Raw genomic sequence first — 14,085 nt, forward strand, 5'->3', positions numbered from 1 at the left:
AGTGTAAGTAAATTTGCTAAGGATAATGGAGTCTATTTTGAATTTCACCCCTTTACTTGTTGTGTGAAATCACAGGAATCCCATGAAGTGCTGCTGGAAGGTGACTTGGAATCAGATGGTTTATATCGTTTCCAAGAGATCTGTCTCACTCCTAACTCAAGACAGAATTGTCATCCTACTTCAATGTCTTTTTGTAATACACATATAGGTCATAGTCCTACTTCAAAGTCCTCAATAAATGTAATCTCTAGTCAACAGAAAGTTGTAGCTTCCTCATATATGTACTCCTTATGGCATTGTCGTTTAGGTCATCCTCATACTGAGGCTCTTAATTCTGTCCTGAGGTCTTGTAATATCCCCATTCCAAATAAAAATGATATTGAGTTTTGCTCAGCTTGTTGTTTGGGTAAAATACATCGATTACACTCTCCATCTTCTACCACAGTTTATGACAAACCTTTTGATTTAATATTTAATATTTAGTGACATCTACTTTGGGTTTTAAATACTACATATCCTTTGTGGATGCACATTCCAGATACACCTGGATCTTTCCTCTCAAACAAAAATCTGATGCATTAGTTGTGTTTTCTCAATTTCAAGCTCTTGTTTCCAATCATTTTCAGTCCTCTATTAAAGCCCTCCAAACTGACTGGGGAGGAGAATTTCGATCTTTTCATCAAACTTTAAAACAACAGGGTATTGTTCATAGGATCATATGTCCCCACACTCATCATCAAAATGGAGTGGTTGAGAGGAAACATCGTCACATAGTTGAAACAGGTCTCACATTGCTTGCTCATGCATCTCTACCTATCAAATTTTGGGATCATGCATTTATTTCAGCTGTTCATCTCATTAATTGTCTTCCAACTGCTGCATTAAATTTTGAAGTACCCTTCACCAAGCTTTACAAATCCATTCCTGACTATACGAGTCTTAAGGTCTTTGGTTGTGCCTGTTTCCCATTCTTGAGACCCTATAACAACCATAAATTAGATTTTAGAAGCAGTGAGTGCATATTTCTTGGTTACTCTCCCAACCATAAAGGGTATAAATGCTTGAACTCTTCTGGTCGTTTATTCATCTCCAAAGATGTTCTTTTCAATGAAACAAAATTCCCTTATTCTTCCTGGACAACAGTCCCTTCCCCTGACACTGTCTGTCCTATTTCACAACCTGTTACAAATTTAATTCCCTTGGTTCCATCCTCACCTTTACATACAGGTTCTTCTTTCTTTGATCATCAGTTGTCATCTCCTGTTTCTTCTAACTCACACCCTGTTGATCCCAACACTGCCACTATTGTACATCAGTGTAATTCTACTCTCCCAGGTCAATTCTCCCAGTCACCTTCATCATCCTCCACAGCAGCATGCACTTCACATTCCCACGGTGAGCACACACCTTCAAGTAATTCAGGTACTCCTTTATCCTCTCCTTTACTTACTCCTTCTCCATCTTCCAACATCAGTTCTGGCTCAGAATATATCCCCTCTGGCACTCTTTCTCCCTCTTCTGATCATTCCATCATTACTCGCTCTAAGTCTGCCCTTATACCTCGCATTCTTCTCACCACCCTTGAACCTACATCAGTCAAGCAAGCTATTTGTAATCCACACTGGCTTGCTACCATGCAATCTGAATTCCAAGCCCTTCAAGCCAACAATACCTGGACCTTGGTTCCACTTCCCAAAAACAGAATGGCTATTGGTTGTAAGTGGGTCTTCCGAATTAAGGAGAATCCATATGGGACTATTAGCAGATATAAGGCACGGTTAGTGGCTAAAGGGTTTCACCAACAAGCTGGTTTTGACTACACTGAAACCTTCTCCCCAGTTGTCAAACCTATTACCATTCGGACCATACTTACCATTGCCATCTCTCTTTTGGTTGGCAACTAAGGCAATTAGATGTCAACAATGCCTTTCTCAATGGCATTTTAGAAGAAGAGGTTTATATGAATCAACCTCCTGGTTTTGAATCTTCTGACAAATCTCTTGTTTGCAGGCTTCATAAGGCTCTCTATGGTTTAAAACAGGCACCAAGGGCATGGTTTGACAAGCTTAAGGTCTCTTTGCTTCAGCTTGGCTTTACAGCAAGCAAATGTGATCCTTCTCTCTTTCTCTACCGCAAGTCCAATCACTGCATCTTTCTCTTAGTTTATGTGGATGATATTATCATCACTGGAAATGATGCTTCTCTTCTTCAATCGGTGATACAGAACCTGAATGTTGCCTTTGCTTTGAAGGATCTTGGTGATCTTGATTTCTTTCTTGGTATTGAGGTTAAAAAGACCTCTTCTGGTGCTCTTTTTCTCTCACAGTCCAAATATGTTCGCAACCTGCTTACTAAAGCTAACATGGCTGAGGCAAAGGGCATCTCCACTCCTCTTCCCTCTGGTTGCAAGCTATCCAGATATGGTTCTAACTATCATCCTGATCCTTCCTTTTATCGTTCAATTGTTGGAGCCTTGCAGTATGCTACACTCACCAGGCCAGAGATTAGCTTTGCTGTCAACAAGGCTTGTCAGTTTATGGCTCAGCCCCTTGAGGATCACTGGACTGCTGTTAAACGAATATTACGGTATCTTAAAGGCACTATTCATCATGGTATGTTATTGCAGCCTTGTCATCCTAGTCATCCCTTCTCCATTACTGCTTTATGTGATGCTGATTGGGCTGGAGACCCTGATGACCGTAGATCAACTTCTGGTGCTTGTGTGTATTTTGGTTCGAATTTGATTTCCTGGTGGTCTAAGAAGCAATCACTACTGGCTCGTTCAAGCACCGAGACTGAATATCGCAGTCTAGCTCTTGCCACAGCTGAGGTTCTCTGGTTAAAGTCACTTCTTAGTGAACATCACATTCAGTTTACTACCCCCCTCATATTGTGTGATAATCTCAGCACAGTATCTTTGTCCCACAATCCTGTGCTCCATGCTCGCACAAAGCACATGGAATTGGATATCTTTTTTGTTCGGGAACGGGTTCTGGCTAAGGATGTTCGTGTATGTCACATTCCTGCTGTTGATCAAATTGCTGATACCTTGACTAAGAGTCTCTCAGCCTCACGGTTTGCTGCTCTCAGAGACAAACTCAGTGTTACTGATCTCTACTCTCTTTCTCATCCACCCTGAGTTTGCAGGGGGCTATTAGAGTAAAGTAATGCAGAGTAATACATAAGGGTAGTTTTGTATTATCAGCTGAGGGTATCTCTGTAATAGCACAAGTAAAGATTAGTTAGTATTAAACTGATTCTGTTCAAACAGAATCAGTGACGTGTCATTTGTGTCATTAACATAGCTCTATAAAAGAGCAACGCGTACTGTTCATATTCATTTTAACAAATACATTAGATATTTTCAGTTCTCTCTCTCTAGCATTCTCTGAATGACTTCTCCTTCTCTCTCTCGTTCATCTTCTTCTCCCTTTCTTTGAATATGTTATTAATTTATTTATTTTTTTCATTCACAGAATATCTGAAATTTTAGTTGGAGGAACACTCATGTTTGTTAGTCAATGGCCTACCTAATCAAAAAGAGTACTACTAGTTAATAAGTCCAAGAAGAGTACTTGAAGTTTATCAGTAAGTAATGTACCCTATTAAAAAAAAACAGAACGGAAAAGAAAAGTAAAGAAACACTCTTAGCTATCCTTCATATGTCAGAATCCCAAAAAAAACATGGTACCTTCGAAAAAATATAGAAATAAATAACAAAGCATGTGGCATTATGCTGCTCAATCAGAACTAGTTTGCCTAGATGGGAGCCAAAATAAGTTCCAAAAGCTTAATGATCCTCACTTTCATCTTCTCTAAGAACAAATGTTTAATCCTGGCTCATTTTATGTAGCTGTGTAGCATTATACTCCATTCTCACAACCTGGGTATCTACTTTGAAGAATTTCTATTGTCCATTATAATGTAAAGGCCTATGAGGCAAACAAAGATCTGAATTCATAAGTTGTAAAACCAGTAAAACCAATCATATTTAGCATCTTCAAGAACATATTATATGCATAGTAGTCAATAGCGGCGCTATTGCGCCGCAAGCCACGCCAATTGCGCTTTGCGGAACTTCGCCGTTACCATTCGCCCCTCGCCACACCAAATCGCAATAGCAGTCGTTGCAGCCGCATTTGTAGCCAAATCTCGCCGCAACAGTGTCTTTTTATGATTTTAACCCTAACTCACTCTCTCTTTTTGCCTCTCTGTTGTGCGTCTCTCTTCTGCCTCTCTTGCTTTATTCATCGCACTCGTTTCTTCCCTTCTCTACTCTCTTATAGTATTGAAGTTCAATGTGGAAGCCATGAACGAAGAAGCAAAGCTTCGAGTGAGAGAGAGCAGATGATGGAGAAAAGGAGAAAAAGTGAGAGAAATAGTAAGAGAGAGAGAGAAGAACAGATGAAAGAGAAAAAGAAAAACTATGAGAGAGAGAACAAATGAAAGAGAAAAAGAGAAAAAGTGAAAGATTTTGATCTATCTTTATTCAAAGAAAATAAAAATACATTTGTCAGAAAAGTTATTCACAAGTCACGATAACCAAGTAACCTAGTTATAGTAACAGTGGGTAAAACTATTTCTATATCCCAAAAAAAAAAAAAAAGAATGCATCATTAAAAAGTAACTAAGGTAAAACACTAAAGTAACTATGATAAATCTGGTAAATCAGTAAAGTGTAGTTACAACTAAAGGTAGTAAAACTATAACTAAAGTTTGAACACTTATTACTAAGAGGTAACATGTCAACTCTGCCTTTATTTTTAATTTTTTTTATTATTTGTATTTTTTTTAGGTGTTATTATTTTTTTAATAATTTATTATGTTACACACACATATATACATATAATTTGTTTTTTTAATAAATAATTTTTTCCGCAACCGCAACTCGCAATAATGCTATAACGGTTTTGAGGGTTAGCTGCATCAGGCCGCAATCCACATTTGATAACTATGATTCTATGAATGATGCACTTCAAAAATAAAATAAAATAAAATACACAGAAAAAAACAACAGTCTAGCGCAGCTCATAAACTCAAGAACCCTGCAATTTCAAGCTCTCCAGCTGCTCCCGTGCTGTAACCTAAGGTCAGAAAATGAGATAATACCAATTTAGCCATGAGCCACATTCCATAGAACAGCATTGCTTAAATTCAAATCCTCATAAAGGGGAGCATAATAACTTCAACCATTTTCATAAAATCATCATGTATAACCATTGGAATAGCCTCAAATGAATAAAGCGCAAAAAGAGAGAAAAAGCAATCAAGATGAACATTTATGCAAATTCTAACCATCTAGATTGACTTTGAAAATTCAAGCATATAGTCGTTGAAATTTAAATCTTACAAATGAAAGCAGTTTTGCCACCATACTAGTTGCTTACAGGAACTATCTTACCTTGTCCAACTATTTGTTTTTCTTACATTTTTTTTTTAAGAAAAAAATGTGGTCCTTCTCTATATACTTACTATACAAGCTTTTACTAATTAATCTATATTTATTTTATGAGAACTGAAAGAAGAGTTAGTAATACTTTCTCTAACTTCAGATCAGCATCCTTGAGCGATCTCAGAAGATGAATTATGCGGTATTGAAGTTTTTCATTTTCTGCAGCAACCATCTTAGCCTGCAAATAAAATCATTGGTAAACAGATGTATGACACAGCCCATAACAAAAATGAAATGTAAATCAGCCATAAATAAGAACAACCTTCTCTTTTTCTGAAATTAACTCTGCATTTGCATCTTTTAACTTTGAATGAAGATCCTCAATCACTTTCAAGTGTTCTTCATTTCCAGCATCTGAGCAAGTTTCATATATATATATATATATATATATATATATATATGGGTAATTCAGGTCAACAATCTCAGGGACAGACTTTAATCTGAAAATACTATTCGTCGTGCTGAATACCTTGGCACCTACCTACCTTTTCTACTATTAAAGAAAGCTTCAATTATTGATAAACGGTCCTACAATAAATATATGCAGGTAAGTGAGTTGCAGGAAGTCCTTCAGTAATTTACTCATACAAAGAGCTTTAACGAAACTCACCAAGAGAGAGAGAGAGAGAAAGATTTAACTAAACTCTATGATGAAGCAATTTCATAGTTTTTGGAAACAGAGAAAAAAAGATCACATGGACTTGAGCCATAAGAGTCATTTGAATTATAAACATAATGATAATAATTGTCAATGTCACCCTCTGTATCAAAAAGAATTTGAAGTAAATTCCAATTCCAACAAGGAGATTTTGTTTCAAAAATCTCCTTTTTGTTTTTACAATGATGCCATGCCTTAAAACACTGCCAAAATTTCATGCTGTTGGTAGTGCAGCAAGTCTATGGTAAGAGAATATAGTTGAAACTCAATTCCATATCTGCACAAGATATAAGCAAATTGCTGGAAAGCAAAGGAAACAGAATGTCTCGGGGCAGTCCTTTCCATAATATTATATTGACAGGTTCAATGTTAAATTAAATCCACTCTAACCCAGATCCATACATGGTTCAGTTTCACATAATCTGGGTCGGCTGATGTCCATGAAGCACAGAAACTGCTGCTTCTTGATTATATAAGTTAACAAGATTTCCTCTTAACAAAAGAAGACACGTAGAGAACCAATTGGAGCCAATTAAAAATGCATGGAGTCAAATGGGTGTAAGCATTGTTAGGGAAGGGTGGAGTGTCACACAAACAAGACCATGTATTAATTTCATGGCTGTCACAGAGAATGAACCTATGTTTCGAAATGCCACAGATTATTCAAATGAGATAAAAGACAAAGATTTCATTGCCAAACAAATGAGAGATGTAATTGTGGACGTTGGACCCTCAAATATGGCGCAACTTGTGATGGATAATACAGCTGTTTGCAAGGCGGCAGTTTTAATCATTGAGGCTTCCTTCTATTTATTGGACTCCTTGTGCTGTGCATACACCAAATCTTGCTTTGAGGAGAATAAATGTGTAACCAAGAAAAAACAAAAACAACAATGTCGTTTACCAAGAACATTCTTGGATCATCGAAATTGAGGAAGATGTCATGTTTATCAAAAATTTCATCATGGGCAACTCCATACACTATCAATTTTTAATTCATTGAAGTTGCTTCCCATTGCTCCAACACGATTTGTCTCCACTATAGTAATATTTGGTGGTGGTGGTGATGGTGATGTGACGTTGATAGTAGTGGTGGTGGTGGTGGTGACGACAGTGGCTGCGGCGACAGTGGTGGTGATGGCAGTGGCTGCAGCGACGATGGTGGTGGTTAGTGATGGTGACGGTGGTGGTAGTGATGATGGTGGTGACAATGATGGTAATGGTGGTGGTTAGTGATGGTGACGGTGGTGGTAGTGATGATGGTGGTGACAATGATGGTAATGGTGGTGGCAGTGGTAGTGGTAGTGGTACGACAATGGTGGCGGTGGTCGTGTCGGGATGGTGGTAAAGATGGTAGTGGTGGTGGTACGACGACGGCGGTGACGATGGTGGCAGTGGTCGTGTCGGGATGGTGGTAATGGTGAAAATGGCAGTGATGGAGAACGATTGAGAGAAACAAGTGTTTCTCATTTTTTGATTTTTTTTTTTCTGTTACCCACCATAGAAATTGAACCAGTTCATTCGCGAGAACAAAGAAAACCGGTTTTGTCAAACACTGTTTCTATCCATTTTTGTTCTTGGGAACAAAAATTGAAAAAAACTGATTCTGAGAATGTTGTCATGCACACCCAAAGTGTTTACACTATTACAAAAATTTAGAATCGGGCTTTCTATTACATTTTTCCTATGATAATGGGCCTCACAAAACAAGATACCAATAGGCATCATTTTATAGTGCAAACATGAATTGCACTCCACTTTCAACCATCCCACATTTATGTTGTACCAAGCAAATACGAAATAATTTTAGTTCCAATTTTTCTCCCTACCTACATTATGCTCAACCATGCACAACCTTAGGGACAAGCTAGCAATCAAAAAGGAGACAGGTAAATGAAACAGAACAGACATCTGATAAATAAGCATTTTTTAAAACACTTTAAGATCTGAGGTACAATAAGTTGCCAATGAATTGGAAAAATATATTGTAACAAATGTATGTTCTACTAGAATATTTACCATTAAACATTAATTTTTTGGTAGATACTGTCCGAAACTTTAACAGCCCAGTTAATCTGATTTTGAGTATGAGCCTCTCCACTCTCTCCACTAAGATCTAGTTGGGTTGCCATTGGACCAACAATTCTTGGGTCCATTTAATATTTTTTTAACTAAGTTAAATGTCCTATGTTAGATAACTTCTAGGGTCACGTCACACCCTTGTTCAAAATGTATGAGTTTGAACGAATATAGCTGTTTATTTAGGGCATTATATTTATTAAACAGTTGAAATCTTCATACCCTACAAGCATGTTTTTTGGTTGAATTAGCAAAAAATGAGTATTCTAAAGACCCAGATTCATCGTAATCTTTAATAGCAAACAGCTTAAGGAATGGTTAATTTTCGAAAAAATAAAAAAAACAATGAAATGAAAGAGAGTGATGGGAGGTTAAGAAAATGATTACTACTGACCTCTGCTTCTGAAATTCTCTCATAGAAAGGCTTTAAGGTGAGTTCGAGGTCGCTTACTTTTTCAGACTCAACCATTCTTTTCTATATTCGCCAGCCTTAAAACCCTATCTATGTTACTCGCACGCTCCTCGCTAAATTGCTAATTATCAAACTGAACTGTACAAATTAGGGTTCGACGTTGATTTATCTCTTACACGTGTGGGCACATATGGGATATGTAAAAAGGGATGAGAGAAAAAAATATAGGCGATATGTTTTTTTATTTTATTTTTGAGTTATTCATCATTTTATAATTAATACGATTTATAAATGGGTCTTAAAATTAAGATTTTGGGAGAGCCGCTCCTGAAAGGGTTCGACATTGTTCGGGATTAATCTTCGGTTACAGTCGGAGGATACCCTTCAGATTACTGAAATTAAAATTTTAAATTTTTATCAAAAATTGTATTGGAGAAAAATAAATACATGTTTTTATTCTTCCACCTGCTCATTTTTTATTGTGCTAAGTGAATTACCATTATTAGTATATGGACTAATATATTTCTATATATGTTTAGTTAATAATTTTATCTTGTATTCAATTCTACAAATAAATCCAGAAATAACAAATTGGCTAAAGTAAACGATTAACTACCAGAAACCAAAGCAAACCAAAAAAAAATATATTAATAACTACCATTTGTTGGTGTGGTCGTATAATTATTGTTTTTATATTTTTATTTCTTTAGATTTTAATTTTTTTATTTACTCTTTATTACATATTCGTATAAAATTATGTTTCACTAGTAGCGAAGCGATCAGTGACCCATAATAATAATAATAATAATAATAATATAAAGCATTGATTTTTTAAATTTATTGGAACTCGATGAAATATTAAGGCTGGTGGGTGACCGTAGACTTGGACATAAAATTCAATCGAATGACACTTTAAGTTGTTTTAAGATTTAACGCCATCTTTTTTTTTTTTCTTTTTTAAACAAAAGAACTAAGTCACGAAACAAAAAAAGAACACAAAAATAAACCTAATTTTAACGCCATCTTTATGAATTCATAACTTTTTCTATGACTATCTAAATTAAACGACTAAGTTACCCTTCTAAAGCTTAGAGCTTAGGATGTCTATTCTAATGTTTCAAAATATTAGCCTGCCATGGAATGTGTTCCTGTTGTAGATAGAAATTAAGAGCCTACACAAAAATTCCATAACTCCCTCGTTCTATGAACAAATAAGATATCATTTTAAAGCCTTAAATGTCTAGTTTTTTATGTCCAAATGTCATAACTTTTGCAACTCCGAAGCATTTCTAGTTCTATTTTGAAAGTGGTTTGCCAAGATTTTGTTATATTCTAGACCCTGTTAGGAATATGGCTTCCATACTCAAGAGAATGGTGAATTGAGTATTACCAAATTTTCATAAAAGCTCCCTTCTAATTTTTAAATAATCATTTCAAGCAAACTTTAATATATGAAAAGTTAATCGGTACATTCTAACAATTCATAACATATAATATATCATAATTATAGAACTTATACTAGCACATACAAAATATTAAAAAAGCAATTAAAAAATACTGCAGTTAATGGAGGCATGTGGAAACCCATATGGGTGGGTAAAGGGGGACCCCAAATTTCTCATCTTGCCTTTGGAGATGATCTGATGATTTTCATGGAGGCTGGTGAGGATCAACTTGAAGTCTTAATGAGATGTCTTAACATTTTTGAAGAAGTATCTGGGGAGAAGCTTAGTATAACACATCGTACAATTGAAATACATATTTATAATTAAAATGAGGATTTAGGGGTAGGATTAGTGAAAATCCTAAGTTTTGGGACAAAATATATAAGAAGGGTGAAACGGTAAATCAACAAATACGCAACCCTAAACTGTAAAGTGATAGAATAAGGCCTCAAATGATAAAAAAATAATACTGAAAATGGATTCAGAATGAAAAATTGATTGATTAGGCAAGTTTATGGAAATTTGATTAATAGTATTTTTGTCGGATGAAATATTGCGGTACAGTTGCATCAAAAAACGTGCAAAATGAGATTAGTGCTCTAGGTTGAATATATGTTAGAAAAGGTACTTAGGATCAAGAAATATGATTATTGAGGAAAATTGATGGATTTTAGGGTTTTGGGAAAACGTGCCAACAGTGCACAAATCAGGCTAAAACAGTGATTTCACCAAATTACCGAAAAACTCAGGATTCGTCTGTTCAAGGGTAATTAAAGGACTTTGGTGAATGTTAAATTTTGAATTTAATATATAGTTTATGAATTAAGTTGAGATTAGTGGATTAAGTGAATGATTTGAAATAATTTGAAATGTGTGAGGTGGCAAGTGAGACCCACCCCACATAAACTATCAAAAGACACATGTGATACTTACTATTCACTATCTTCTTCCTCCCTTCAAACTCTCCAAACTCACGGCCATCAAGGAGAATGAGGGCAAGATATTTGCTCCTCCATTTCTCATCAAAACCACTCCCATTTTACATGGAAATTTATGTAAAACACCTAGTGAATCCAAATCACACCTCCATTCATCTTAAATCTCCCTAAATTTTTAGATATCCCCCCATAAAGCTTGCAAAAATTTGATGCCATTGGTGTTAATGGAGCTTGTTGCTTGATTTGTGGCTTGGGGAATATTCATATGAGTCTTGGACATTGATTTGTGGTATGTTTCTGTAAGAACCCGCACCGTTAATTAAGGTATTTAATTAATAAACTATGTGAAAATTAGGAAATGATTCCATAATTGACCCTAGTAATTATTAAGAGGCTTTAATAATCATGGTAAGCGATTAAGAATGCTGAAAGTCGCTTTTCGGAAGAAAAGTGCAGATGCCGGTTCTGCTAATCGGTATAAATGCGTACCGAAAAAGTATTCTGAAAAATTAATGTAAGTGCATGATAATTACTAGAATAATATTTAGGACTTGTAAAACGAGTTTCAAGTCCAAATAATGAGAACTGGCGCTAGAAACCGGTACTGGCTCTGAAAAGCGCGTACCGGAAAGGTGCTCAGAAAAATATAATAAAAATATGATAATTCTTGGAAAAATGTGTAGTTTCAGAATCCAAAGTTTGGGATTAAAATGCTAAGCGTATCAATTTAAGCTAATATTGTGTGCTTAAGTGAGTTTTGGCTATAAATACCCTCATTATGGGCACAAAACCCTAGGTGCCACTCTTTTCTACGTGAGTTTCTGGTGTGGTCAGCTGATACTCTGTTCTTGGAGGTTCTCTTCTCCTTGATAGGCCAAGTTCCTACCTTTTCTTTGATTTCTTCACACTTTCTCTTGGGGAAACACTTGGTGTGAGTGAGGATCATCATTGAGAGTGTGTTGGTGGTCTTGTTCTGAGTTTTGAAGTCAGTGTGAGGGAGATTTGGTTGCTGACTTGTTGGCTTTGGGTTGAGAGAAGCTTGGTTGTGGTTTTTGGATGTCCAAGTGGTGACCTTTTGTGTTAAAGAACCAACCTTTGTGAAGCCTTTTTCGTGCACCATCCTTGAGTCAGACTTGAGGGGCTGTGTTGAGCTCCAAGAGCATCTTCATTCTGAGTTTTGAGCCTTGGTATGTTGTACCACCCTTTGATCTTGAGTTTTATGCTTAAAAATGGAAGCTTGATGCATGTTAAGGTTAAAAGATGATAACTTGTTGTTGGGTAATGCTTAACACACCTAGAAATGCATGTTTAGGTGTTTAAAATCGGTAAAAACCCAACCTTTAAGGATATCTTCACGAAATGCAGAAACTGCATTCTGTCGTGAAATATCCGGATATCTGCCCGTGGAATATCCGGATATTGGATATCCGGATATGTGGTATCCGGATATGGGGTTTTGGGATATCTGGATATTGAATATCCGGATATGGGAATTTGTATATCCGGATATTACATATCCGGATATGGACAGTGAGATATCCGGATATTGCATATCCGGATATGGTCCCGAGGAATATCCGGATATTCTGGAATTTCGTAGAACAGTAGTTGTGCTGTGTGTACAGTAGGCTATTGGGGGTTTGTGGACCCTAGTTTGATGAAGTTGAATTTCTGTATTTAATGGACTAAGCCAGAATCATGGTATTAAGGGCTTGTGGCTTTGTTAGAAGCTTTAAGACATTAAAACGTAATGAAAAGGCGTTGTCTTTAATTTGTATGCATGTGGTACATGTTTATTGATTTATATTTGGTCCATATCATATTGTGATCTGCTGTGATTGGACTTTGAGCTTGTGGCATTGGATAGCTAGCTTAGAGGTAAGCTTTCGTGTCCTCGGTTTAGCCATGTTGTGGTTCCACCATGTCCCATGGGGATATGGTATATGCATGCTGTGTTACATGCTTTTGATGTTTTGGAAATGCTGTTGAGCTATTGTATGTTAGTGCCTTGTTGATATGCATGGAGGTGTTCCACCTATACGGTAAGCCTGAGTATGTAGAACATACAAGAGGGTGAGGCTGTGGGTGAGGTGCAAGCGGTGTTCCTTGTACTACATGTAGGGAATAGACGTATTCCTACATTTCTCTGGCCAGTAGATAGTGATTACACACATGCCATAGATATCTGTTGCACTACATAGTTTTGGAACTGATAATGATATAAATGCTTTTAGAACTTATATTGCACATGTAAGTGAGCTTGGGGTGGAAGATCCTTGAGGATCCCTTGTCTTACTGAGATTTCTTGTTTAGAGATCTCACCCCACGTTTGGGGAATTCTTATTTCAGGGTCAGGTAATGTTGAGACCTCAGGTGGCAGGAGGCCGGAGCTGAGTTAGATTGCTGTTATATTATGCTTCCATGTTGGATGCTGGATTTGTATGTTGTTTATTGCTTATAGCTTCAGAGCATGCTTATGGAGATTTATGTCTATCTTGTTGAGACTATGTTTATTTGGTGAGCATGGGGATTGTCCATGACACATAGTACTGTTATGTCTTGTTTATGTCTTGAGTCTTTGGAGTTGTAATAATGTATCAGGATATTGTCCGGATTACGAGATGTAATGCCGTGATTTAGATACACAGTTTATTTATATATTGAGGTATTTTCAGTAGATGTTTTATTGCAATTTACATACAGGCGATATTTTAGGAAAATGATTAAGTAATCAAGATGGTAATTGATAATGACGTCATAATTGAAAAGAAAAAGAATATTCCGCATTTTTAATTAAGCACCGCTTAATACGATGTAATGATAACACTACCGGATATATACGGGGTATTACATTTTATGGTATCAGAGCAACGGTTCAAGGGAAAAGCCTGTATGTATTGCAATGATTAGGATGTTTGGTTGTGTTTGTTTTGTGTGTTTGCTCCGTCGAGTATTATTATGATAATGCATATGTGACCGCATTGCGTGGGCCTGATCAACTCATAATTTGTGTAACTTGCAGAGTCATGGTAAGACCCGAGAGAAACCGCGAGACTTCGGAGGATCGGCCCGATCCTGTCCTGGCTGCGTTGGCTGAGATG

General features: G+C 36.5%; 1 protein-coding gene across 1 annotated transcript; it reads right to left on the reverse strand.

Annotated features, from left to right (window-relative positions):
• Positions 1–4,839: 4,839 nt before the first annotated feature.
• LOC133298574 (uncharacterized) lies at positions 4,840–8,726 on the reverse strand. Its single transcript, XM_061497896.1, has 5 exons — positions 8,584–8,726; positions 5,938–5,980; positions 5,715–5,806; positions 5,538–5,630; positions 4,840–5,084 (listed from the first exon to the last, which is right to left on the reverse strand). Exons 1-5 carry the CDS (start codon positions 8,656–8,658, stop codon positions 5,037–5,039), a joined length of 351 nt encoding a protein of 116 aa, XP_061353880.1. The 5' UTR covers positions 8,659–8,726; the 3' UTR covers positions 4,840–5,036.
• Positions 8,727–14,085: the final 5,359 nt, after the last annotated feature.

The sequence above is a fragment of the Gastrolobium bilobum genome, unplaced genomic scaffold (assembly GCF_033153095.1).
Source record: "Gastrolobium bilobum isolate Gb01-03AN ecotype WA unplaced genomic scaffold, APGP_CSIRO_Gbil_v1 utg49561, whole genome shotgun sequence".
NCBI lineage: Eukaryota > Viridiplantae > Streptophyta > Magnoliopsida > Fabales > Fabaceae > Gastrolobium > Gastrolobium bilobum.